Here is a 27,316-nt window from a genome sequence, read left to right on the forward strand (position 1 = left end):
ACATTTTCTAAAATTATAAATTAGATATTGAAAAAATATTTTTTAAAGGCTTATTTTAAAAAAAAGAACTCATAAGCCAACCACTAACTTTAGAAATACAGCACTGCAGAGACTTCGCTGTGGTCCAGTGGCTAGGACTCCATGCCCCTAATGCAAGGGCCTGGGTTCAGTCCCTGCTCAGGGAACTGGATCCCACATGCCACAACTACAGATCCCACATGCAGCAACAAGGATTGACAATCTTATGTGCCACGCCAAAGGCCCCGCACAGCCAAAAAAATAAATATTTTTTGAAAAAGAAGGAAAAGAAAGCATTGCATGATTGAAATACAGTATTTCCATTCCGCTCACTGCCTCTAGAGGGCAATACTACTCTAAAAGTGGTGTTTATTATTGGAAACCTACTTTTTCAATGTATCCAATGAGACAGCTAGGAATAGGAACTGGATACTACATTGCCCTGCTGCTGCTGCTAAGTTACTTCAGTCGTGTCCGACTCTGTGCAACCCAATGGACGGCAGCCCACCAGGCTCCCCCGTCCCTGGGATTCTCCAGGCAAGAACACTGGAGTGGGTTGCCATTTCCTTCTCCAATGCATGAAAGTGAAAAGTGAAAGTGAAGTCGCTCAATCGTGTCCGACCCTCAGCGACCCCATGGACTGCAGCCTTCCAGGCTCTTCCGTCCATGGGATTTTCCAGGCAAGAGTACTGGACCACCTCTAAACAGAATGTCAAAGTTTTAATGTCCCATGATGTAACCATATTTATAATGATTAAGATCAAGTTTAAAAGCATTCTCTAGTGTCCATTTGTCCTTTTTCCTACTGAAAAAGTAAAAATGCATCAGCATATCTGAAATTATCTCTAATATTTACCCAAGTTCATAGAAAATTTAGCAGTTCGGACATAAGACCATATTCAAGGTAGTTTACCCTTATTAGAATAAATTCCTAGGAAGAAATAACCATTTGTAGGATGAAATGTTGCAAAACCAAGCTTTGTTAGGCAGGGAGGCATTTGACTTCTACTAAACAGGCATGCGAGAATGTCCATCTGTTAAGAGTAAGCAGCTACCAGGCAACACCAGGAAGTTCATGGCTTTGAATAACCAAATCATGGGTGGTTGAGCTAGAGACCAGAGACTCAGCCATTTGCAGGGTGCTTCAGGCAGTCAGTAATGACACTAGTAAAACTCAAGTCAGGGCTCAGAAATACGGAATGTGTCAAAGCCTCATGCAATCATTGTACTGCACTGCGAAGTGTCAGTGAAGCGCTGGTGATCTAAGAATAAACATAAGCTAAATATTATACTGATCCTAAGTAGGATTAATGTAAGCTGTGTAGCTTTTGAAATCAAATTTACTGTCTGTTTGGAGGGGTGGATTTGATAAATACTGCTGTAACACTTGTGATGATTCAGCCCATGAAGTTAGGACTTAAAAATATGACAGTGTGAAATGTATATAAAAACATCAGTTTAAAAATAAAATTCATTATTGAGAAACAGTATGTTCTAATTATACAAAAATTAGCAGTTCCCTGACTTTAATGATTTTAAATCTGGTGTTTTGTTTTTTTCCAAAAAAATAGTTTGTTTGCCAACTACTTAGCTTCCTAATTAATGGCAGTAAACAGTATGTGTCTTCATATTATGCAAAGATCCTCCAAGTCCTTAGAGATTCACAATGGATTTGAACACAGCTCTTACTAACATTGAGCCGGGAAGCAGCCCTAAACAAGAATCAGACATTTTAAGGATTGTAGAAGAATGGAAAAAGTCTGTCTTAGCAAGAGGACCATAGCAGGGTAGACTGTCTTAAAATTTTTTGATAGATTTTATTTTTCTAGCAGTTTTAGGTTCATGGCAATATTGAGCAAATGGTTCAGAGATTTCCCCTAAACCCTCTGCCCCGACACGTGCATAACCTCCCTCATTATCCTGCTTCTTCACCAGAGTAGTACCTTTCTTACAGTTGTTGAACCTTTGCCAACACATCAGCACCCTAAGCCCGTAGTTAATTTACATTAGGATTCACTCTTGATGTGTCATACGTACTATGGGTTTAACAGATATGTGTTAATGACATGGATCCACCATTATAGTGTAATATAGAGTAGCTTCACTGTCCTAATAATTGTGTGTTCCACCTATTCATCCATCTCTCTCCTCTAACCCCTGGCAACCACTGATCTTTTTAACAGTCTCCATAGTCTGGCCTTACCTAGAATGTCATTTGGTTGACATCATGTGGTATGAGGCCTTTACACATTGGTTTCTTTCACTTAGTAATATGCACTTAAGTTCCCACCATGTCTTTTAAAACTGTCTTAATTTTGACCTCATTAAATTTTGACCAAGTTACTGTACCTAGTAGTTAGAAGTCCTGTTTTAGAGAGAGGATCTCAGAATGCAGTTGATTCTAGAAAGAGGACCATTCTTAATATATCACCCAAAAGTTTCTACCTTTAAAAATGTGGACCAGCTTACACATGGGTGTTGTCTCCAAACCTTGCATCCTCAGATAAGTTTCAACTAAACTTTAAATGCACTTTTAAAACAGTTGGCAAGGAGTGCGGAAGAATGCAGAAAGGAATAGAAATAGTAGTTTAAATGCTTATTCTAGACCTGGCCAAGAATTTGGAGTCATTCTTTAAAGGTCTTATCCTCATCAAGTTTCTTTAATTACTTACCTGCCCGTGGGTATATTATGACTCTATAAAACAATACATATAGTCTCTATGCTCTGTGTACTTGCTGTCTATGCGGTAGCATTCTTGCAGGCAGAATACAAAGGACATTTTTGTGGCTGAGTATTAAACCAGTGTTTGTATTGAAGGGGAAAGTAACCTGTTACATTTGAGTATAGCGAATTAAGAAATACTAAGAAGAAGTTCCCTTTTGAACTAGTGGTTAGGATTCCAGACTTACACTGCTGTGACCCAGGTTCAATCCCTGGTGGGAACTGAGATCCTGCAAGCTGTGCGGTGTAGCCAGGGGAAAAAAAGAAGAAGAAATACTAATAGAAATATACCTTTGAATAGTTTATAAATTTTTCTTCTGTGTAGAAGAGACTTCATGGAAACTTTCTTAGATTTTAGATCTCTAGATTAAAACTATGGCCTCATTCCTTAATTCCTAATCTGCATTTTTGTTCACAGGCTTCTAAACTTTCCTTCAAAGTTTACTAATAAAATACTGTATTAATTTCCTGCAGTTGCCGTTATATAGGACCACAAATGGGATGACGTAAACAACAGACATTTATTGTAGAAGTACTGGGGGGTTTGGACATCTGCATCTTTTTTTGACAGCTAATGCACTGTTATCATCAATCTATCCCATTAGCAGGTTTTTCATAAATCTCTATCTCCAGCCCTAGTTCTTAGACATCCATAGCCCAGCGGGACCTCAAACTCAACTCATCCTGAAACAAACTCATTACCTTAGCACCTCTCCCTCCTGTCCCAATCATACTTTCTTTTTTTTTTTTTTTTTCATACTTTCTTCCTTCTTGTCAATTTCACTTAATGACATCATAACCCTCTTCTCAGTCAGGCAAGCCAGAAAGTCATCCTTAATGTAACAGTCCACTGGACATGACATCAGAATACTCTACCCCTTTTAATTAATGGAATTCTGGTGGCAGATTTCTTAGCCTCTTTAAGCCTCATTTTTTTCATTTGCAAAATCAAGATTAAATAAAGGAAAGTTATGATTATGGAATACTATATAGTAAAACAGTATATGCTGCTGCAGCTGTTGCTAAGTTGCTTTAGTCGTGTCCTACTCTGTGCGACCCCATGGACGGCAGCCCACCAGGCTCCCCTGTCCCTGGGATTCTCCAGGCAAGAACACTGGAGTGGGTTGCCATTTCCTTCTCCAGTGCATGAAAGTGAAGTTGCTCAGTCGTGTCCGGCTCCCAGCGACCCCATGGACTGCAGCCCACCAGGCTCCTCCATCCATGGGATTTTCCAGGCAAGAGTACTGGAGTGGGGTGCCATTGCCTTCTCCGAAAACAGTGTATATTCATACTTAATATTGTTTTGACTCTTGAGTCTTGCTTACCCTTAATCTAGTTATTTAATTCCCCTGCATATTTCTCCTCTTTGTTTTCACTGGCTGCCACTGTCTTAGTTCATCTACAAGCTGGCCTTCCGGAACAACTTCTAGCTCATCTCCCTTGTAGCATTTGTACCATTACACTGGGCTTCCCTGGCTCAGATGGTAAAGAATCTGCCTGCAGTGCAGGAGACCCAGGTTTGATTCCTCAGTTGGGAAGATCCTCTGCAGAAGGAAATGGCTACCCACTCTAGTATTCTTGCCTGGAGCATCTCATGGGCAGAGGAGCTTGGTGGGCTCCAGTCCATGGGGTCGCAAAGAGTCAGAGGTAACTGAGGGACTAAGTGCACACACACACCATCACACTGTCACTCTACTTAACTGACTAAAAAGCAGTAGGGAACTTCCCTGGAGGTTCAGTAATTGAGACTCTGCACTTCCATTGCAGGGGGTGCAGGTTCAATCCTTGGTCAGGAAGTAAGATCCCACATGCCATAGCATGTGGCCAAAAAAAAAAAGCACTAAGAAACATATCATTTCTTTTCAAAATCTCTTTCCCCTCCCTAGGATTTCTGGATGTTTCCAGCTTGCTTTATTTAAGGTTCTGCCATCTGGCCCTAAATAATCTTATCTTCCTCAATGAGTACTTGCTCAGCCTTTTGAGGGGCCCTCTGGATATTCTAAGAATAGGATATGACCAAGCCTCAAGAGGCATATAATTTAATAATAAGAGTAACAGAAGTGTTAAATTGTGATTGGTTTGTAATAGAGGTTCAGTATTAAAAATCCCACAAGAGAAAGGGAATAACTTCTAACAGTGTGCCTAGGGGAGAAAGTATATTCAGGAAAGATTTCACAGAGGCAAAATTAAAGCTAAATTTCTTTTTTTTTTTTTCTTTTGAGAGTTTACTTTGTGCCAGGCACCATTATAAGTGTTTTACATCTGTTTGAATAAGGTAGGTATTGGGACTGTCCCCAGTTTGCAGGTAATGAAACAGACCATGCTGCTACTGCTGCTAAGTCGCTTCAGTCGTGTCCGACTCTGTGCTACCCCAGAGACGGCAGCCCACCAGGCTCCCCCGTCCCTGGGATTCTCCAGGCAAGAACACTGGAGTGGCTTGCCATTTCCTTCTCCAGTGCATGAAAGTGAAAAGTGAAAGTGAAGTCGCTCAGGTTGTCTACTTGAAAGTTACACAGTCGTGTCCGACTCCTAGCGACCCCATGGACTGCAGTCTACCAGGCTCCTCCGTCCATGGGATTTTCCAGGCAAGAGTACTGGAGTGGGTTGCCATTGCCTTCTCTGAGAACATGCTTAGACCTATGAATGTTCTTTTTGTGGATGCTGCTGCTTTTTTAAATGTCAGGCTCCTCTGTTATTTAGTATCTCACCTGTTCTCTGCCCCCTGGGGCATGATTCCTTCTATTGTCCTGTCTTTCCCTGGTCAAGTTGCTGTTCTCTGCCCCCTGGGGCATGATTCCTTCTATTGCCCTGTCTTTCCCTGGTCAAGTTGCCAGATTATGGTAACTCAGCCCCTTTCTCCTGCCTCATAGTCTTTTTCTTTTTCTCTTCTCAACCCATTTCTTACCACATGTGTGGCCATCTTACATGCTGTCTAATCATTTGGGGTGTAGAGGCATTCTCTGAGGCATTTCACTTTCTCTCCAGTAAGAGGGATGTGCTTTCATTAATTAACACACTTAAGTGGTCGTAGTCTAAAACAGGAAGACAAACAGCATATTGCCTGCAAATCTCTGAAATAGTGTCTTCCGTGTCTATTACCTGTTGGGTATTGAGATCAACTAGTGTTTCCAGTGATCCATCAAAAACTCCCTCCACAGACTGCCAAGACAGATGCCCTATTTTTACCTACTTAGTAGGGCAGGCCCTCAAAAGAACTGCCTTTAGGTTGGTCTGGCTGCATTCTTTTTGTCCTGGCAACTCCATCAGTGTTCACTTATGTTATACCTGCCAAGTATCAGTTGAGCTTCTTGCATCAAGTGCCAAAATCTTGCAGAACCTTATCCACCAAAATGTTCCCTGTCTTCCTTCAGTGCCAGCTTCATATAAACTTATGTGTTCCAATATTGTATCCTAGCCCCCAAAAGTAGAATGTGTCTAAAAACTGAGAAAATGGAAGTTTAATGTACAGTGAAAACCTCATCCTTAGTTCTCATTTTATGATGTATTTGCCAAGTGTGATGTTGCAATTTAGTTTTCCTTTACAGATGAGGAAATAGAAATAAAGGGCACTGAACTCCACAGAATCTCACTTACAGTGAGATTGAGCAATCCAACAATATTGTTGTTATTGTTTAGTCCCTAAGTCGTATCTGACTCTGCAACCCCATGGACTGCAGCCCACCAGGCTCCTCTGTCCATGGGGTTCCTCAGGCAAGAATACTGGAGTGGGCTGCCATTTCCTTTTCCGGGGGATCTTCCTGACCCAGGGAAGATTCTGAATCTCCCACATTGGCACCACTGAGCCACTAGGGAAGCCCAACTACAATATATTAGCCAATAATTGATTGTTTCGCCATTGTTATAAAAAAGAATAATCTTTCCTTCTTACATAAATGTTAGCTCTTCAGGCTTCATAAGAGAATGACTCATAGACATTATACTTCTAACTGTCCATTTAGGTTACTCACTTTGTATGATAAACATATTGTTACTTGGATTCTGAACTTGAAGTAGAAACTTATCAGACTAAAGAATCCAAACTCTTAAAGTTTTCTTTTTAAACGTTTTTTCGAAAGGGAAATTTTATGATTGTAGCTAACGAGACCAGAGATGATTCACGTATTTAGTAGGTTAATTTACAGACACTGCTTTCCTGCAATTATTCAGAGCTATTAGAATGATAACTTTAGAAAATGACTGGCCCTTCTGGCCAAAATGTACACACGTTGTCTTACTTGCTATGTGGGTTCTTATGATTCATTTAAAATTTTCAGATAAAGCCCCATATTAACTAGGAAGAAAATAGCTAGTTTACTGTAATAATAAAGTAGGAATATTTGGGTGAACAAATTTGAGCTTTTCTATTATCTTTAAAATTTGTTCATATCAAAATAGCTTCAAAGTATTTATTTGTGGAATGTGAATCATGTAGATTTTTTTTTAAGTCTCTACTGTTGTTTTTCTAATACTTTGCTGATATTTTTCTACATAGTTGCCCTTGGACCAGAAAGAAGAAAATCTGACTCAGGAGTTATGTTGCCAACCCTCAGGGTCTCTCTTATCCAAGACATGAGGTATTTGTTATATGTGCTAGCATATGGTGATAACTTTTGAAATATTCATGGTTTTCATATAAATTGCTCAAATAACTGTGACTATGGTATTTTTTGCCTATGTATTCTGAAGAAAACATTTTTTATAATCTCATTTATTTTAATTTTGTACTGTTATGATTTTCCTGACATTAAATCCAAAGGCAAAATGCAATTGAGAAGAGTTTTTTAAATATCCCTAAATTATTTTTACATTTTCTTTTGTTCTGTTTTTTCCTTCTTTAGTATCCTTAAATTCTTACTATCCCCAGATATAAACCAAAATATCTGCAAATAATAGCAAGTTACTCAGCAGAAAAATCTCTGTCACTTAGATTTCCTTTGAAGGAAATGCAAATCTGAAAATTATCACATGCAATTACTGGTTTTAAAAGTGATTAGAAGGCATCAACATACCTAAAATAGATTTACTGAATGAGGAAGGCAGAAGTTTTTTCTTTTGAATATTTTGGGTCCTTTTTAGTTAACTTTTAAAATATATGGGTTTAATGTTACAACATTTATTGATGTTTATTTGATTTATCAAAGGCTTACAACTAAAAAGCATAACTCTTATGGGTAGCGTCATAATACTGCAGTGGCACATCCTGACTTCACACAAGCTGTGTGATCCCAGGCACTTTTTGTAACTTCTCTTTGTCTCAGTTTTTCTTTCTCTTGTTGCTGTTCAGTTGCCAAGTTGTGTCCAACTCTTTGTGACCCCATGGATTGCAGCATGCCAGGCTTCCCCCTGTCCCTCACCGTCTCCTGGAGTTTGCCCATATTCTTTCTCTCAAAGATAAAAACAGTTGTCTAGTTCATGAGACCTAAACAAGTTAGTCCATTATACTAAAAAGTTTCAAGAAGTTCTTGGCTTATCCTAAGAGTTCAGTAAATGTTGGATTTTGTTTTCTGAATCCATATTTATATCTTAAATGCTCTTATTGCTTGATAGATGAAATGTAGTTGTCCTCATGTAGCTTATGATTCCTTTTGAGGTCAGCAAGAGATGAATAGTTCTAACTATGAGGGGAATGCACTCCCCCTCTCTTAATGGAAACATAAAACCACATGTGTTAATGCCTTGATTTCACAGTAGCCATCATTTTAAGGTGGTGATTGTTGAGAGCTTTGCAACAGTGACCTCAAGGACCAAACTTCTAAAACCTAATTAGGAGATGATCATGTTACATAAGGCTACCCTACTCCTTCCAGTTTCCTGCATATTTACTTTTATCTCCTTTATGTTGTTGGTTTTGTTTGGGGAGGGGTGTCCGGCCTTGATAAACTCCCTTCATTTGATAAAAGGCAGTCTAGCGTGCTGATTAAGAGCTCAGACTGTGGAACCAGCCCACAAGGGTTGCTGTTTTAACTCTGCCACATACTAGGCTCTGTGGCCAAAGGCAATTGCTCATATTCCCAGTTTCCTCACCTATTAAATAATAGTGTTTCTCTTAAAAATTTTGGTATAAATATTCAATGAGTTAATAAAGGTAAAGCACTCAAAACTGTCCTAGAAATAAATGTATGTTTGTGTACTCATGCATACATACACATCTATACTTACTTCTGTTTCTATATTTATTTATATGTGTGTATGTGTACTTTTATATAATTTTTAAGACCATAAATTCATAATGATATCCCTGATTCCAGTTCTGTACCACAGGGATCATGCTAGCCTTCTCCCTTATTTATAATTTTTTTCTCAAACTATGAGAAACCTGGCTCTCATTATCTGTAATATATTCACTTATTTGTACAACCTGTAAGGTAGTTTTGAAATTGCTGCCTCACACCCCTGTAAGAAACAGAGGTACTAACTAAGCACAGTGTTTGCACAACTCAGTTTTGTCATTAACCTTTCGATACCCAGTCAAAATACTGTTTTCCAAAACTTAGGTTCCTTCTTTTTTTCTCCAGCCCCTTCAGTGTGGTCTTATTATTCATTTGTAACAGTGTTAGGTTTATTTGTTACCTTGTATTTCATTCGGGGTTCCCTTCACATCCTAGTGATTTTTGTTTGGGGTTTTGCTTAAATGTATATACAATGAAATTCATTCTTGGTGTGTAGTCCTATATGTTTTCATAAAAACACAATTGTGATGCATCACCCCCTTGTGCTACTGCTTTTGCATCAGCCCCTCTCCCAGCTTCCTACTCTGTGCAGTCACTGATACATTTCCAGGCTCTTTTCACTGAGAGAGCCTAGAAGTAGTAATACCCCAGCAATAGTGAGCACAGCTAGTGCCCACAGATTGGTTTCTGGATACCATTCTCCAATGAAAGGAACCATGGCTATCTAGAGAAGTGATTGATTCCAGGAACTGAGGAAGGGAAAATACAGAATGAACCAAGTGCATCTTTGGTAAGGGAGTGCTCAGAAAGTGTAGGATCACATAATAAAGACGAGCCAGCCTGAAAGAGCTACAAATGGCCAAAGCTGAAACAATTTGAGCAAAAAAAGTAATTTACAGTAGTAATAAAATGAATATCCAAGAGCCTTTTCCAATATAAATAGTTAAATAAGTGAATACAGTGGAACAGCTTTTTTACAGAAGCACTCCAATTAATAAATATAGAAGAATGAAGTAGAAAAATCAGTGGTTGAAGCATCTAAGCTGAAACAAGAATATTTGCAGTGTCTCAAAAGTATTTTCCCCAAGAATTTATTAATTACAAAGGAAAAAGTATTAAGTTTACAGTAGATTCCCCAGGCAAGAATACTAGAGTGGTTTGCCATTTTCTTCTCCAGGGGATCTTCCAGACCCAAGAATCAAACCCTCATCTCCTGCATTAGCAGGCAGATTCTTCACCACTAAGCCACCAGGGGAGCCCCTTTTTCATAATATATTTACTTATATCTCAGTGGATATGTTTATTTCTGTTTCTAAGTTCTTAGGCAAGAACTTCATTGTAATCTCTAGTTGCAATCTAGATAGTTCATGTGGACCTTTTTCCTTAAAGAGAAATACCTAAGTAATATGCTAAACTTTGACAGATAAACAAAAAATACTTGTTTTCTAAAGATTAGATTACATAGATCTCAGAGTTCACACTCTATTGGCCTCGTGCCCTGCCAGTAACTCCTGTCTCCGAAATTTCTGTCTTGAGGCAAAGACATGGGCAGTTTAGAGACTTTTGAGTCCCTGTAGTTGTCAAGAGTCTTGGTACCAGATTGCTCAGCAGCTGGCATGAGTCCAGGACAGATATGTCTACAGGCTATCCCCTTTATCTTAGTATATCTGACAATTCCCCAGGACTTTCATAGATACTAGGTATCACTGTACTGTCAATAATAGAATGATTTCTTTTCTTCCAAAGAGAAAGGCTTGGGACAATAAATAATTATACAGATTATCTACATATAAAAGAGGAGTATTACAATGCCATTATCATTATTACTAATTTCTTTCCAGAGTAGCTATGCGTATATCATCTAGACATTCAAACCAACTTTTATTGTTAATGACAAAATGTAATTAATAATGAGGGGTATAGTAGAATATTACATGATTGAGGAGATTGTTAGTACTGTTATCTAAGTATAGATATTCTGAATATGTCAACAAATGAGCAGGATGTCTTAAGTATATCCTAGAAGTACTTGGTTTTCCTATAAAGATGGGAATAAATTACTTGACAGTAAACTGGATGGTCACTTTTATCTTTTTATAAATAATGTTTGCATATGTGCTTGTGAGCATCAGCTTTATTCTCCACTAAGGTTAAAATAAGCATGATTAATTTTGTTACCCTAGGAAGGAATATTTGAGGAATTTTTATGACTACAGAGTGTGGGCTTAAACTAAAATTGGCTAATTCCTTAATTTCTCAAATAAATATTCCTTAATTTCTCTAATAAAAATAATTTCTCTGGCTTTCACTGGTGATAAATTAGATCATTGAAGGCTGTCAAGGTCAAGGAAAGCTTTCTAGAAGAAGCTGGGATTTCAGACATGAATAGAATCAAATAAGGAAGCTCAAAGAAAGTAGGTACTTCAGGTAATAAAACACAAGTCTATGAGTTAACTGCTTGGAGTAGAATTTTTTAATAGGAAAATATGTTGAGGCCAAGACTTCATGGGCCTTGAATGCAAGCTTGAGCAATTCAGATGATATCCTGTGAGCGTTTGAAGATTCTGCAATAAAGCAATTAATTACATTAGGAAGCAGTCTTTTAGGCAAAGAAATTTCCCTAGTGCCAGTAAACAAAGGGCTTGAGAAGAGTCTGGTGGCCTCATCTCTTGACGCCCGTGCCTCCTGCCAAAAAAAAAAAAAAAGTGCAAACATTTTTATGAGGGGAATGCTAATAGCCACCTAAAGAAAATACATTTCACTTTATGTATTCCAATCCTGCCCATTTTCCTTAACCATACATTGTTTTTCAAATTATTATGTCCCATTTTGACATTCTTGATCTATTATGTCTCCAGTTTAAGGCCAGCATACGACTAATTTCAGTAGATTTTACTGTGTTAGAGCAGTAAGAATATTTAGGAAAAGATTACCCAACATAAGTACTTACCAGACTTCATGTAGATTCATTTTGGGTGGATACACTTTGAGAGCGTGGTATTCCTGGATCCTGTGAACTCTTATCTGGCACTGAGCTCATGGGGGGACCTTGTAAGTACTGTGGAACGTTAAGTGATAAATACCTGAGCATTTTCCAGTGTTGCTTTTAGTCAGCTGTTTCATCTGGGCAATGTCAGGGTTGAGGAAGAGCCAATGCTGTTTCCTAGGCTCATATTGGCTGTGCCCATGTGGGTTGTCCAGTGCCCACCACTGCTGCCACCACCATAATCAGGGTGTAAATGGGGCTTGCCTGACCCCAGTTTTCTTCATTTGTGACCACGTGTAATGGTCTTAGCCCTTTAAAGATAAATTAAGTCTGTCATAATTTCTGAAAAAAATTCTTAGAGGTGAGGTGAGGTTGGTTAACACGAAAATGTCAACAGAATTTTCTTTTATCTCCTCATTCTGATGTGTTTTTCAGCCACTTCTTTAAGCCTCTCGTGTGATGTGATAATGCTTTATTTTACATTTTGTTTATCAAGAGTGTTTGATCAGACGCATGGGAGTCTGCCCCAGACGGGAAGCTGCAGCTTCGAGCCTCCCTAGCTCTGACCCTGCTGGGGGAATAGCCACCACGAGGCTACCTAATAGGGCTGGTTTGACCTGACCAGCTGACCTTAGCAAGGGGTGGGGGGTGTGCTGAAGAAGGCTGGCCTACAACTGGGATCGAGGGGCGTGATCACACTGCAGAAATGGAACCCTCTGCCCAGGGCACACAAGAAAACCAAACCTCAGGACGAAGGAGGGAGGGACACATGTGAACACATGAGGACTCACAAGGCATCCAGACATGGAAGTGCAGTACTGGGGACCACAGGTGACCTGCAGCCGGGCACCCAGCACAGAGAGCATCATGGCAGAGCAGGTGGCTCTGAGCCAGACACAGACGTGTGGGATACTGTGGGAAGAGCTGTGCCAAAGCTATTGTTTCCATCAATCAGGGACAATATATCTTAATATGTACATATCCTCTTCAAGAGGAATATCTACCCACCATCTGGTAGCTGTTCCAGGATGGCTTCTGCCAAAAGATACCTTCATTGTGGGCTACACCGACTCCCACTTCACAGTGGCCAACATCCGCAAGCAGAGCAAGTCCACCCCAGAGAAGGAGCCCAAGCTGGAGGAGTTCTTTGCCCACAGCTCCTACATGGCCAGCCAGTATGATGACGTGGCTTCCTAGGAGCACCTCAACAGTGGCATGAACGCTCTCCACTAGGGTCCGCAGGCCACTGCCTCTTCTACCTGGCCTTGCTCCCCAGCGGCTACAGGACTGTCACCAAGAACATCTGTGACACCTGCGCGAGCCAGACAGAACCGTATCATCATGGGGAAGCTCTTTGGGAGGGACCTGCGTATTTCCAACCAGCTGTCCGACCACGCAGCCTCCCTGTTTTGTGAGAACTAGATCTACTGCATCGACCACTACCTGGGTAAGGAGGTAGTCCAGAACCTCATGGTGCTGAGGTTTTGTCAACAGGATCTTTAGGCCCCATTTGGAACCGTGACAACATTGCCTGCATGGAGCCTTCAAGGAGCCATTTGGCACTGAGGGCCGGTGGAGCTACCTCATTGAATCTGGGATCATCTGGGAGGTGATGCAAAATCCCCTCCTCCAGATCCTGTGTCTGGTGGCCATGGAGAAGCCCATCTCCACCAACTCAGATAACATCCGTGATGATAAGGTCAGGGTGTTGAAATGTATATCAAAGGTGCAGGTGAGCAATGTGGTCCTGAGCCAATATATGGGGAACCCCACTGAAGAAGGTGAGGCCACCAGAGGGTACCCAGAGGACCCCAGGGTGCCCCATGGGTCCACCACTGACACCTTTGCGGCTTTTATGTTCTCTGTGGGGAATGAGAGGTGGGATAGGCTGCCCTTCATACTGTGCTGCGGCAGAGCCCTGAATTAGCACAAGACCGAGGTGTGTCTGCAGTGCCTAAACATGGCTGGTGATGTCTTCTAGCAGCAATGCAAATGCAACAAACTGGTAATCCATGTGCAGCCCAAGGAGGCTGTGTATGCCAAGATGATGACCAAGGAGCCTGGCATGTTCTTCAACCCTGAGGAGTCAGAGCTGGACCTCACCTACAGTAACAGATACAAGAACGTGAAGCTCTTTGATGCATATGAGCACGCCTCATCCTGGACATCTTCAGTGGAAGCCAGATGCACTTTGTGTGCAGTGACGAGCTTCAGCAGACCGGGTACATCTTTACCCCACTGCTGCACCAGATCAATCGCAAGAATCCCCAGCCCATCCCCTACATCTGTGGTAGCCCAGGCCCCACAGAGGCCGATGAGCTGATGAAGAGAACGGGCTTCCAGTACAGAGGGACCAACAAGTGGGTGAATGCCACATGCTCTGAGCCCTGAGCACCTGGTCCCCACCCCAACCCACCTTGGCCTGTCTCTCTGTCCTTCCCACTGTCTGACCCCATTTCAGGAGGACCTTGAGACCATAACCATCAGCCTCACAATACCGGCTCCAGGCTCTGGCCACACTGTGCCATGGCTGCCTTGGGCCCAGTTACATTCTTCAACCACAAGCACAAGAGAATCACACTGTGACCATCCCCAGCAGCCAGTGAGCCAGCTTCTGTCCACAAAACTGAGCCCCAGTGGAAGAAAGAAGAGTGGCTCTTCATCTGTCCTGGCTCTTTCCAGATGACTGGAGTTAGAGGACCATAGGGAGGGGCAGTGGTAGGCCTCAGTGGGCCATGGCTGTCAGCAGGCTCCTCAGAACTCAGGAGGAAGGCCCAGTTGCTTCTGCACCAGCCTCAGTGCTATTTGATATTCCTGGTCACCCCTGGAAGGAACTTCCAGGCTGCCCAGCACACCCCCCCACCGTCTTGGCTTCCTCAAATGTCCCCCTCGAATGTCCTCCCCACTGGAAACCAAGCAGCAGGTGGGATGCCCGACCTCAGTCCCCTGTCATTAAACCAGCAAATGGAATTAAAAAAGTGTTTGATCATATGTAGGTGCCCTGGATTGAGAGGCTAAATCTTTACATCCAGGGATTGAGAGAGAAAGAAGGAAGAAGAGAAGTAAGAATGTGTGTATTATACCATGGATGGACCTAGAGGGCATTATGCTAAGTGAAGAGAAATCCTGCATGATGTCACTTATATGTGGAATCTAAAAAAGAAAACGAATAAACAAACATAATCAGTCATAGATACAGAAAACAGGTGGCTGCTAAGAGGGCAGGGGCTTCGAGAGAGGAGAGAAATAGAGGGAGATTGAGGTACTGACTTTCAGTTAACAAAATAAATTAGTCACAGGTATGAAATGTAGTGTGGGGAATATAGACAGTAACTATGTAATATTGTTGTATGGTGACAGATGACAGCTAGACTTATCATAGTGATCTTTTTGAAATGTATAGAAATCAAATCACTGTTGTGTAGCAGGAACTAACACAGTGTTGTGGGTCAGTTATACTGCAAAAACAAACAAGTTCATAGAAAAAGAGATCAGGTTTGTGATCACCAGAGGCCAAGGTGGGTTGGAGGGAGATCATCTGAAGGCAGTCAAAAAGTATAAACTCTGAATTTTAAGTACTTAGTAGGGATGTAATGTGTTGTGCAACATGACAAGACAACACTGCTGTACAATGTAAATGAAAGTTGTTAACAGTAAATTGTAAAAATTCTAATCACAAGGAAAAAAACTGTCTTTAATGTATCTATAAGAAATGGTAGATGTTCACTAAACCTATTGTGATCATTATTTCATAATCTATATAAGTCAAATCATTATGTTGTGTACCTTATATGTTGTGTGTCAATTATATCTCAATAAAACTGGGCAGGGGGAAGAGATGTGTTTTACAAGGAGGGTATTCCTTTTTATGAATGCTGGAATCATCAGAATCTGCAATGATTATAACAGCTGAGATAAGTCATTCTGTACTTAAAAAAAAATCAAAGGAAAGATCGTGGGTCACAATCACAAAGACTTTTCAGTGACTCATTGTACTGTTTCTATAATTACCCTGTCCCTTAGATTTGTCCTTCCTGCTCAATCCTTCTTTCCTCCTAGGAGGGGAATAATTTAGGAAGATTAATTCAGTCCTGCTGGGCATAGCATCAACTTCAACACAGAATACTAATTTATACATATATGTAAGTTATGACCAACCTAGATAGCATATTGAAAAGCAGAGACATTACTTTGCCAACAAAGGTTCGTCTAGTCAAGGCTCTGGTTTTTCTGTGGTCATGTATGGATGTGAGAGTTGGACTGTGAAGAAAGCTGAGTGCCGAAGAATTGATGCTTTTGAACTGTGGTGTTAGAGAAGACTCTTGAGAGTCCCTTGGACTGCAAGGAGATCCACCCAGTCCATTCTGAAGGAGATCAGCCCTGGGATTTCTTTGGAAGGAATGATACTAAAGCTGAAACTCCAGTACTTTGGCCACCTCATGCGAAGAGTTGACTCACTGGAAAAGACTCTGATGCTGGGAGGGATTGGGGGCAGGAGGAGAAGGGGACGACAGAGGATGAGATGGCTGGATGTATCACTGACTCGATGGACGTGAGTCTCGGTGAACTCCGAGAGTTGGTGATGGACAGGGAGGCCTGGCGTGCTGCGATTCACGGGGTGGCAAAGGGTTGGACACGACTGAGCGACTGAACTGAATGTTCATTTGGAGGTTGATCACACAATTTTTTTGTGGCCACACAGTATCCTAAGTCTTTCAAATTTTTAAGAATTTTTAATTTATTAGTATAATACAGCTTTTCTTCTAATGCCATAGAAAATGGAACTTCATATTTTCCAGATGTTGTCAGAGCAATTTGAAAAATGATTCAGTGAATTAAAGTTGTAGCAGAGATTTAATTAAACTGTAGAACAATTATTTTGAGTAAGAGCATGAATATACAGCCTGTTTTATTACTTTTATTTTTCTGAGGGTCAGGGATAACTGATTGCCAGTTTATATGTATCTGCAAGCATGAAACAAGAACAAAATAAAACCTGAAAGAGTAAATGAGTGTTAAATGCTTTATCTTAGGATATTGTCTGTTTGGTCATGTTGTAATGGTAATTCTGATGTGGGACTAATTTCATGATTCAGATGGGACACTTGAAGTTTAATCAGCATAAATGGTGTGTGGCCTATTCCCTCTAAGTAGAAAATAACTTTTCTGTGCGAAGTGCTGTAATTCTTCAGTTCTTTTCCAGTTCAAGGTTAGCCTTAGGATTGACATCTTTGCTGTTTTACTATTCTTTAGGCATATTCAAAACATGAGTGAGATCAAGACTGATGTCGGACGAGCTCGAGCATGGATAAGATTGTCTCTAGAAAAGAAGGTCTTGTCCCAGCATCTCAAGCAGTTGCTCTCTAACCAGCTGCTCACAAAGTAAGAGGTGGCCTCGAGGCATTTCTGTTTCTATGACCTATGCCTACAAAATAAGTTGCATAGACTGACAGGCTGCCTTCTTTAGCATGAGTTGTTCACTCCTTGCACATGCACTCTTCCTTTCTAACAGGCACATGTTTCAGAAACTCTGTGTCATGACCTCCTATTTGATTATATATGGGAGGGTACAGATTTCATAGCCAGAGGCAGATGGTGCTACCTTTTTCAGAAAAAAAAAGCTAAGTAGTCCCACAGGTTGATGGTAGCATCCAAAAAGTGAAAGTGGCTCAGTTGTGTCCAGCTCTTTGCGAACCCATGGACTGTACAGTCCAAGGAATTCTCCAGGCCAGAATACTGGAATGGGTAGCCTTTCCCTTCTCCAGGGGGTCTCCCAACCCAGAGATTGAACCCAGGTTTCCCACATTGCAGGTGGATTCTTTACCAGCTGAGCCACAAGGGAAGCTTTACCAGCTGAGCCACAAGGGAAATACCCAAAAGATGGGTTGAATTTGTGTAAACCTTGTATCATATTGTGAAGATCACAACAAAACCAGGAGTAGCAAAAAAAAGGTCCATAGTAAAGAGCTTCTCTGAGAGTCTTACCAATACTTATATTTAGTAGTGTAGAGCCAGTAAACCAGTCAAGAGCATATTAGTTAATTAACTGTTTTGATTGATTCCCTTTACTCCATCAGAAACCTAGATGATAATACATAATAGTAGAATTAATTTGAAAATTAAGGGCTTTGGGGTTCTCTAGAGCAAAGGCATGCAAAGGATTCAGCAGAGACCTCAAACACGAGAGTGTTGGAATCCCACCATAACCCAATTCTTTTTGTGATTTTAAATTTGTATGTATCACTGTAGAGTTAGTTATCCCTTGGAGCATTTTAGGATGACTCTTAATATCCAAAGAATGAGTTAGATAAAGAATATATGATGTGAAGTACAGCCTGTGAACCTGACCGTCTCCTCTTAAAACTGACTACACTCCCCACACCTTATCCCTGCTGATAAGTCTTCTGCCCTTTGTGGCCAGAGTACAAAGCAGAAAATGATAGTCGTTTAAAAATGTTGCTACGTAAAGGTAACTACTAAGTATCTTACATGTTTTCTACTGTACTTCCTTCTATGCATGTTCTCTTAGTTAAGATTATACTGTATTTGCAATTCAGCTCACCCTTTTTTCAGGTTAATATTATACCATAACATTTTCTATGTCATAAAGTCTCTGAAATCTGAATGCCTGTGTTCAAATACTGCCTTTACTATTCACTATTTGAATGGCCTTTTAGGCAAGATCCTTAACTTCATTTTATCACTTTTCCTCATCTGTAAAAGGAGAATGCTAATAGACTTACCTCTCATGTGATCACGAGGATTAGATATATTAATAACTATGAAATACTTGGGAAATGCTTAAATGTAAATGCTTAATAAAAAGTTACTGTTTTAGGGAGCAGTAGTTTTTTTCTTACTCAGTTAAAATTCAATCCTTATTTGAAATGAAACATCTGAAACACAGAGTGGTTTAAATTTTCCAGAAAGATATCTTCCAAACACTATAATATGGATGATTATAACTAGTCAGTATTTTTAAAAATTTATCTTTAGTGAATGTTATGTCCTTCAGCCATGGGATGAGGGAAAAAAAAATCCACCATAGGCTATTAATAGCAGATGTGGGGAGTAGTAGTTTTGTTATTGTTAAAATTCTTCTTAAACTTAATTTTTTTAACAAATTTTTTAAAATTTGTTTTTAGCTGCACTGAGTCTTCACTCTGCATGCTGGCTTTCTCTTGCTGCCATGAGCAGGGGACTACTCTCTAGTTGCGGTGCGTGGCCTTCTCACTGCTGTTGCTTCTCTCGTTGCAGCTTGCAGGCTCTGGAGCTCAGGCTCAGTACTTGTGGCGCCTGGGCTTAGTTGCGCCATGACATGTGAAATTTTCTCAGACCCAGGGATTGAAGCTGTGTTCCCTGCATTGGCGGATGGATTCTTACCCATTGTATCACTAGGAAAGTCCTAAACTTTATTTTAAATTAGTATACTATGATATATTGGGTTGGAAAAACCTGAATGAACTTTTTGGCCAACTCAGTGTTTTTATTTTTTACAAATAATATTCAAGTGGACATTTGTGAGTAAATCTTTGCCATTTCGTATTATATCCTTAGGACTGAGTCCTTAAAATAAAATTAATAAGTCAAAGAATAATTATTTTTAATTACTTAAATATTACCAACAAATTGCTTTTCTGAAATTTTCAGATTACACTTTCTGTTATTCACTGCCACCCCCCACATACACCCCCATCAGCACTGATCATTAATTTTAAATCTTTATTACTTTAATGGACAAAATGAATTCACAGGAGGTTGTTTCTTTAATTACTAAGTAGGTTAAAATATTAACGTATATACATTCATTTTTATGAATTGTCTGTTCTTTCTAGATTGAAGTTTCTACTCATCGTTTGTCTAAGAGGAAGTATTTTTTAGCGGAAGACATAAAGAAAAATACACAATACTATTACTTTGTGTTTGTCTTATCCTTTCCTAGGAAGCTTTATAAACGTTATGCTTTTCTCCGTTGTGAAGAAGAAAGAGAGCAGTTTCTTTACCATCTTCTTTCCCTCAATGCTGTGGACTATTTCTGCTTCACCAGTGTCTTCACCACTATCAGTAAGTCTGGAGAAGTGAATGTTAAGTGAAGTGCTGCTCGGATGACTAATGGAATAAGAGTTTATATTTTTAAAAGTGAGACATACCACAGTTCAGTGAGACAGACACTGTAACATCCACCCCTCCCCCAACCTTCCCTGCCCAACCCCATCTCCATTTAGCAATAAAGGTTACAGCCCAGCAGCCCCACCTCCTGAAGACAACCCTCGGCTATTTGGGGAATGTCTCACCAAAGAAAACTACCATCCCTGAGGCTGTCCGTCCTACTAAAGCCAGCCAGGATCCCTGCCTGATCCCTGGGCTGCCCCAGAACTCACTGTGGTATCAGCTGAGGACTCACAGCATCAGAGCTCAGTTTCTGCCTCAGCCCACCCTTTCTTCCTCACATGTTGAACCCAGAAGCAGCATTCTTCATGCTGATTTCTGACTCAGAGTCTGCTTACCAAAAAACCCATCCTGCAGTAGGAAATGGGGTTGATGTGAAGAGGAATGTTTTATTAAACAAACATTGCAGTGTCTTATCTGAAACACATAAATTCAAAGAATCAGTATATGATAATAATAAACATGTAACTGAACAGCCATGAAATTAAAAGATGCTTGCTCCTTGGAAGAAAAGCTATGACCAACCTAGACAGCATATTAAAAAGCAAAGATATTACTTTGCCAACAAAGGTCTGTCTAGTCAAAGCTATGGTTTTTCCAGTAGTCATGTGTGAATATGAAAATTGAATTATAAAGAAAACTGAGTGCTGAAGAATTGATGCTTTAGAACTGTGGTGAAGACTCTTGAGAGTCTCTGGGACTGCAGGGAGATCAAACCAGTCAACCCTAAAGGAAATCAGTCCTGAATATTCATCTGAAGGACTGATGCTAAAGCTGAAACTCAATACTTTGGCCACCTGTTGTGAAGAACTGACTCACTGAAAAAGACCCTGGTGCTGGGAAAGATTGAAGGCAGGAGGAGAAGGGGACGACAGAGGACAAAATGGTTGGATGACATCACCAACTCGATGGACATAAGTTTGAGCAAGCTCCAGGAGTTGGTGATGGCCAGGGAAGCCTGGTGTGCTGCAGTCCATGGGGTTGCAAAGAGTTGGACAGGACTGAGCAACTGAACTAAACTGAACATCATTAAACTTTGATGATTCAGAAAGACTTCAGAATCTTGCTGAATGTTGAAGATCTTAATGACCCAGATAACCACGATGGTGTGGTCACTTACCTAGAGCCAGACATCATGGAGTGTGAAGTGGACCTTAGGAAATGTGACTACAAACAAAGCTAGTGGAGGTGATGGAATTCCAGCTGAGCTATTTCAGATCCTAAAGGATGATGCTTTGAAAGTGTTGCATTCAATATGCCAGCAAATTTGAAAATTCTGTAGCAGCCACAGGACTGGAAAAGGTCCATTTTCATTCCAACCCCAAAGAATAGCAGTGCCAAAGAATGTTCAAACTACCATACAGTTGCACTCATTTTGAATACTAGTAAGGTTACGCTCAAAACCCTTCAAGCTTGACTTCAGCAGTACGTGAACTGCGAATTTCTAGATGTACAAGCTGGGTTTAGAAAAGGCAGAGGAACCAGAGATCAAATTGCCAATATCCGCTGGATCATAGAGAAAGCAAGGGAATTAAAAAAAAAAAAAATCTGCTTCATTGACTACACTAAAGCCTTTGTGTGGATCACAACAAACTGTGGAAAATACTTCAAGAAATGGTAATACCACACTACCTTACTTGTCTCCTGAGAAACCTGTATGTGGCTTAAGAAGCAATTAGAAACTTACATGGAACAACTGACTGGTTTAAAATTAGGAAAGAAGTAAGACAAGGTTGTAAATTGTCACCCTGTTTATGTAACTTCTATAACTTCTTATATAGCAGTTAATGCCTGACTGGATGAATTGTAAGCTGGAATCAAGATTGCCAGGAGAAATATCAACAAACTCAGATATGCAGATGATACCACTCTAATGGCAGAAAGTAAAGTTAATCTAAAGAGCCTCTTGATGAACGTGAAAGAGGAGAGTGAAGAAGCTGGCATAAAACTCAACATTCAAAAAACTAAAATCATGGCATCTAGTCCCATCACTTCATGGCAAATAGAAGGGGGGAAAGTGGAAGCAGTGACAGATTTTATTTTCTTGGGTCCAAAATCACCTCACTGAGGACAGTGAATACAGCCATGAAATTAAAGTGCTTGCTCCATGGAAGGAGAGCTGTGACAAACCTAGACAACGTATTCAAAAGCAGAGACATCACTTTGCTGACAAAGGTCCGTATACTCAAAGCTGTGGTTTTTCCAGTAGTCATGTATAGATGTGTGAGTTGGACCGTAAAGAAGGCTGAGCACCAAGGAACTGATGCTTTCAAATTGTGGTGTTAAGAAGCCTCTTGAGAGTTCCTTGGACTGCAAGGAGATCATACCAGTCACTATAAGGAAATTGGCCTTGAATATTCACTGCAAGGACTAATGCTGAAGTTGAAGCTCCAATACTTTGTCCACTTGATGGAGAGCCAACTCATTGAAAAAGACCCTGATGCTGGGAAAGATTGACGTCAAGAGCAAAATGAGAATATGGTGGTTAAATAGACTCTGAATGCTAATGGACATGAATTTGAGCAAACTCTGGGAGATAGTGAAGGACAGGAAAACCTGACATGCTACGGTCCATGGGGGTCAAAAAGAGTCAGACACAGCTTAGCCGCTGAACAACAACAAGAGGGAGGAAATACTGATTGAAGATGTGTTTTTGATAAACTAAATTATAGTATTTATTCTGTCACATTGGTCCCCTTCCCTACTTTGGAGAATTTTTACTTGTATCAGTTAGGAATTGTTTTCAGTTGCAAATATCAGAAAACAGTGGTTTAAACAAATCGGTAGTTTTGTTTTTCTTACACAGTGAGAAGTCTTGAAGTAGGCAGTCTGCAGTGCTATCACAGACCCAAGCCCTGTGACCGCTGCCAGTGTGTGCTAATCACCTCATGATCACAGGATAGCTGTTCTCAGTTTACCCTCCAGCCTGAAGAAGGAAGCAGTGCCAAGGAAGAGGGGTCAGAATCTGTGCCAGAAGAACATAGTTTTCTGAGAAATTTCAATAAATATAACCAGTATTTCACTGGGCAGAGTTGTGTAGGTTTTGGTCTTCTAAGTCTCTGGTAGAGGCAGACAAAGAAAATGGAGTTAGAATGGTTATTAGACTAACCTGTAATATCTGTCAAGATACTGTTAGTTAATTAGAAGCTAAGGTGTTATACACAATTTTGAAAGAAAAGAAATTGCAGAGGGACTCCTAAGCTCTTCCCCATATCTGCAGATTTCTCTTTATCCATGTAACTCTTAAAACCAGGGAATTGAAATACTTCATGAAATAAATATTCTGAGTTTAATACTACTACTCTTTTTCTGCTTTATGAAATCATTGTTGTGTATCTGTGAGCCCTTTGCAGCCAACAGAACTGCTGACCCTAAACAAGCCTTTTTCTGCATCTTTTCTAATCCTATTAGTGAAAGAAATGAGTAGCCTCTGGCACCTAAAATAACATCTTGCACTAACCTCTTCTGCTTTCAGTTTCAAAAATCGTTTGAGTCTCATGATTACTAAGCCATGAAAATATGGCCTTTTTCTCTGACATTTTCCTTTCCTTCAGCCAAAATAAAAGGACAGAAAGGGGAGTTATTCAGCCAACAGAAAGAAAGTCCTCTATGTAAAATTAGAGAAATGAGCCATTTATCCCATTCATTTTGCTCATCTAAGAGCACACTGAAACATGAACCCCTCTTGTGAGGCAGTATCTGAGCCCCTTGTCCAGTGACTGTTTTTAATCCTGCATGTAGTTCTTTCAAAGAGGACTTTTTAATAGTTCTCTTGTGACTGGATGAAGAGAATACCAACCAAAATATTGATTCTACCCTGCTTTAAAAAAAAAAAAAAAAAAGTATGGCTCTGACGGCTAAAAATATGCTAATGTGTCTGAGCCGTCCTCATTTTTTAAAGGAAATGGAGGTGTGTGGAATGCCTAACTGTGGGTTCCACATTTGAGCAAACGATGGTGTTTGGCCAGTGACATCTAGTGGCTTGCCTTTGAAGAGCCTTCAAAGGGACGATTTCACAAATTCCTTTCCACATCCTTATTCTCTCCCTGAGGCATCTCTTGCCCTAGAGCCCCCTTTCCAAGTTGTAGCTAATAGACTTCATATTACAACTGGAATGGAGGTGCTGTTGTCTATTACTGGCTTTGCATATAGGACTGTAACACTGGGGTGAGAAAGTTCTGGAGTGCAGTGTTGTGAAGCATTGCCCAAGAAAATCAGCAACAAGCAGATACTATGCAAGTAGTCACCAACCACTTTCCTTATATGAAACCATGCCAGTAACCATGCTCATTTGTACTCCATTTTGGAACAAAATGAATAAAAACATCAAAGCAATGAAAATACTACACAGTCACTGTCTATGTCCTCAGGTATTCTGGTGCTAATGCCTGACATTGTTTATAAAATGTAGTGCTGATGATAAGCATGCCATGTTATGGGTGTGAGAGTTGGACCATGAGAAGGCTGAGTGCTGAAGAATTGGTGCTTTCGAATTGTGGTGCTGGAAAATACTCTTTTGAGAGTCCCTTGGACTGCATGGAGATAAAATCAGTCAATCCTGAAGGGAATCAACCCTGAATATTTGTTGAAAGGACTGTTGCTGCAGCTGAAGCTCCAATACTTTGGCCACCTGATGCGAATAGCCAACTCATTGAAAAAGACCCTGGTACTGAGAAGGATTGAGGGCAAAAGGATAAGAGGGTGACAGAGGTTGAGATGGTTAGACAGTTATCACTGACTCGATGTATAAGAATTTGAGCAAACTCCAGGTAATAGTGAAGGACAGAGGAGCCTGGTGTGCTGCAGTCCATGGGGGTTGCAAAGAGTCGGACAGAGTTTAGCAACTGAACAACAACAATGCCATGTATACATAATGATGTATAAGTATGGAAACTAGTACAAGTACTGGGACTTGTGGCTTAATACCAGACCTCATCTTTCTAGACTAGAGGAGGTTATGATCTCATCCTGTTGCTTAAGTTTATATCTTGATAGATCATTAAAAAGCAAATTATCTGTGAAAGCCAACAGAATTCTGAACATATATTTGTTTTCTTCAGGAGAACTTCATTGTTATTTTGTATTAATTTCAGCATTTTTCTTTCAGTGATTCCATATAGGTCAGTGATCATTCCCATCAAAAAGCTGAGCAACGCGATCATCACGTCAAACCCTTGGATCTGTGTATCAGGAGAACTAGGAGACACGGGAGTAATGCAGATTCCCAAAAACCTCCTTGAAATGACTTTTGAAGTAGGTTCAACTAATTGCTTTCTTAGCACAAAGTGTCATACATAGTTCTACACAACAATGCCAGTTTCAGTTTTTCATTTTTCCCCGAGTCAAATAATACAAAGGGTAATTAAGCATGCAGGATCATTTAGAAGATTATATACCTAAAGTTGTCTGCTACTGCTGCTGCTGCTAAGTCGCTTCAGTCATGTCCGACTCTGTGCGACCCCATAGATGGCAGCCCATCAGGCTCCCCCATCCCTGGGATTTTCCAGGCAAGAACACTGGAGTGGCTTGCCATTTCCTTCTCCAATGCATGAAAGTGAAAAGTGAAAGTGAAGTCGCTCAGTCGTGTCTGACTCTTAGCGACCCCATGGACTGCAGTCTACCAGGCTCCTCCGTCCATGGAATTTGCCAGGCAAGAGTACTGGAGTGGGGTGCCATTGCCTTCTCCAAAAGTTGTCTGGAACACATGAATTTGTTTTGCATTCTTATTGTTATTTTAATTGTTAAGCTGTGTATTTCTACTTGTAGTGGTGCACTCTGGGGCTTTGCCAGGTCCTTTTCCATAATTCCCAACGCGTGTTGTAAAACCTGGCACGTAGAGAACATTCAGGTGAATGCTTTCCCCACAGTGGTTCTCTTCCAAACTGTAAATTCACCCTGCCTGAACCTGGACAAAGGGAACGGGAGCTGCTTTTCATGCTTTGGCCTTTAGACCACATGGTGATATTTATAAAGTGATCTTGCGAAAATACCTCTCACTATGATAGTCAGTTTTCCGGTCTTACCTGGTGAAGTAGCCCCATACTTTTGAGCCCACATGCTGGTTGATCCTGGCATGCAGAAAGGAGACAAACATCTGTTCTCCTTTCCGAAGGGAAATGGTACTAACTGAACGTTCTCTTCCTGGGGTCTAGGAATGGCAGTTTCCACTCAGAGTCATGACACTGCCCAAGAGCTTATTTTGACACTATTCAGTGGGCTCACAGCTATCTGTATATAAAAGATTAAAATCCTTGGCTTTTCTTTGACTGCTATAAAGCATAAACTGCATTATAAGTCCCATCATTGCTGTTTCCAGACTCTCACATCTGCCTGCTTCTTTCCATCTCTGCTGCCACAACTAATTCAACATGCCCTCCTCCATCACCTAGATCGCTATGATTCAAAGATGTGAAGTGCTTTGAGAACTCATAGCTTTGAGGTTCCCAGCTATACATAGTCAGTTGGGGTCTGTGATCTTTCATCAGAATTTTGTTGACATTTATTTTTACCATTTCTGTTATCATCGCTTTTTTTTTTTATCATCACTTTCTTTTGTACTTACGCACAAAGGGTCAGGAAGAATGCTGATAACTATGTTTTTTTTTTTTAACAGTAGCTTCAGAGACTTCTAGATGATGTTTGAGGTCAGTCTGCCTTAGTATTTATTAAAGCAGAAGAACTTGGTGATTTTTTATGTCTATAATTATTTTTCTGACCTCTCTATAACTAAATAGCATCCTTTCCCATTTTTTGGAATTCTTCTCATCCTTCAAAGGAAAAAAAATCTACGGTGATGTTTCTGGATTCTCCAGTTGGAAATCATTGTTCCTTCCCAAGTGTTCTTCAAGCACCTGTTTACATATCTACTCTCAGACATTATGTAATCCCTCTCATTTAATAATGTTCCTATGTTTCCTGTCTCATTAGAAGGGATCTATTTGGATATTTTTCTCTAGTGCACAACAGAACACATTATGCAGAGTCCTCTGCACTTGTAAATTGTTTGGAACCACTACTAAAGCTGAGAGGTGGCAGGAAAAGATTGGGAACTGAGTACCTTATGATCCTGTCCCTACAGTGCCAGAATCTGGGGAAGCTGACGACTGTCCAGATCGGTCACGATAACTCAGGACTGTTAGCCAAATGGCTAGTGGATTGTGTCATGGTCAGAAATGAAATCACAGGACATACATATAGGTAAGTAAATGTCCTTGGGAGTTCAGACTTCTTTTAATACTTTTTAGACAAGAA

The 27,316-nt window shown here is 40.4% G+C and overlaps 1 protein-coding gene and 1 pseudogene across 5 annotated transcripts in view; both read left to right on the plus strand.

Moving 5' to 3' along the window:
* The window catches only part of DENND5B (DENN domain containing 5B), a 220,790-nt gene that overhangs the window by 181,547 nt on the left and 11,927 nt on the right, over positions 1-27,316 (plus strand). For all 5 annotated transcript variants that reach the window (XM_059886403.1, XM_005206831.5, XM_059886404.1 and 2 more), the window contains 5 exons: positions 7,233-7,314; positions 17,150-17,278; positions 19,839-19,960; positions 25,173-25,318; positions 27,144-27,262. In XM_059886403.1, the coding sequence (XP_059742386.1) occupies positions 7,233-7,314; positions 17,150-17,278; positions 19,839-19,960; positions 25,173-25,318; positions 27,144-27,262 (598 nt within the window). The remainder of the gene's footprint in view (positions 1-7,232; positions 7,315-17,149; positions 17,279-19,838; positions 19,961-25,172; positions 25,319-27,143; positions 27,263-27,316) is intronic.
* LOC101902656 (glucose-6-phosphate 1-dehydrogenase-like) lies at positions 7,321-17,143 on the plus strand (annotated as a pseudogene).

Source organism: Bos taurus, chromosome 5 (assembly GCF_002263795.3).
Source record: "Bos taurus isolate L1 Dominette 01449 registration number 42190680 breed Hereford chromosome 5, ARS-UCD2.0, whole genome shotgun sequence".
NCBI lineage: Eukaryota > Metazoa > Chordata > Mammalia > Artiodactyla > Bovidae > Bos > Bos taurus.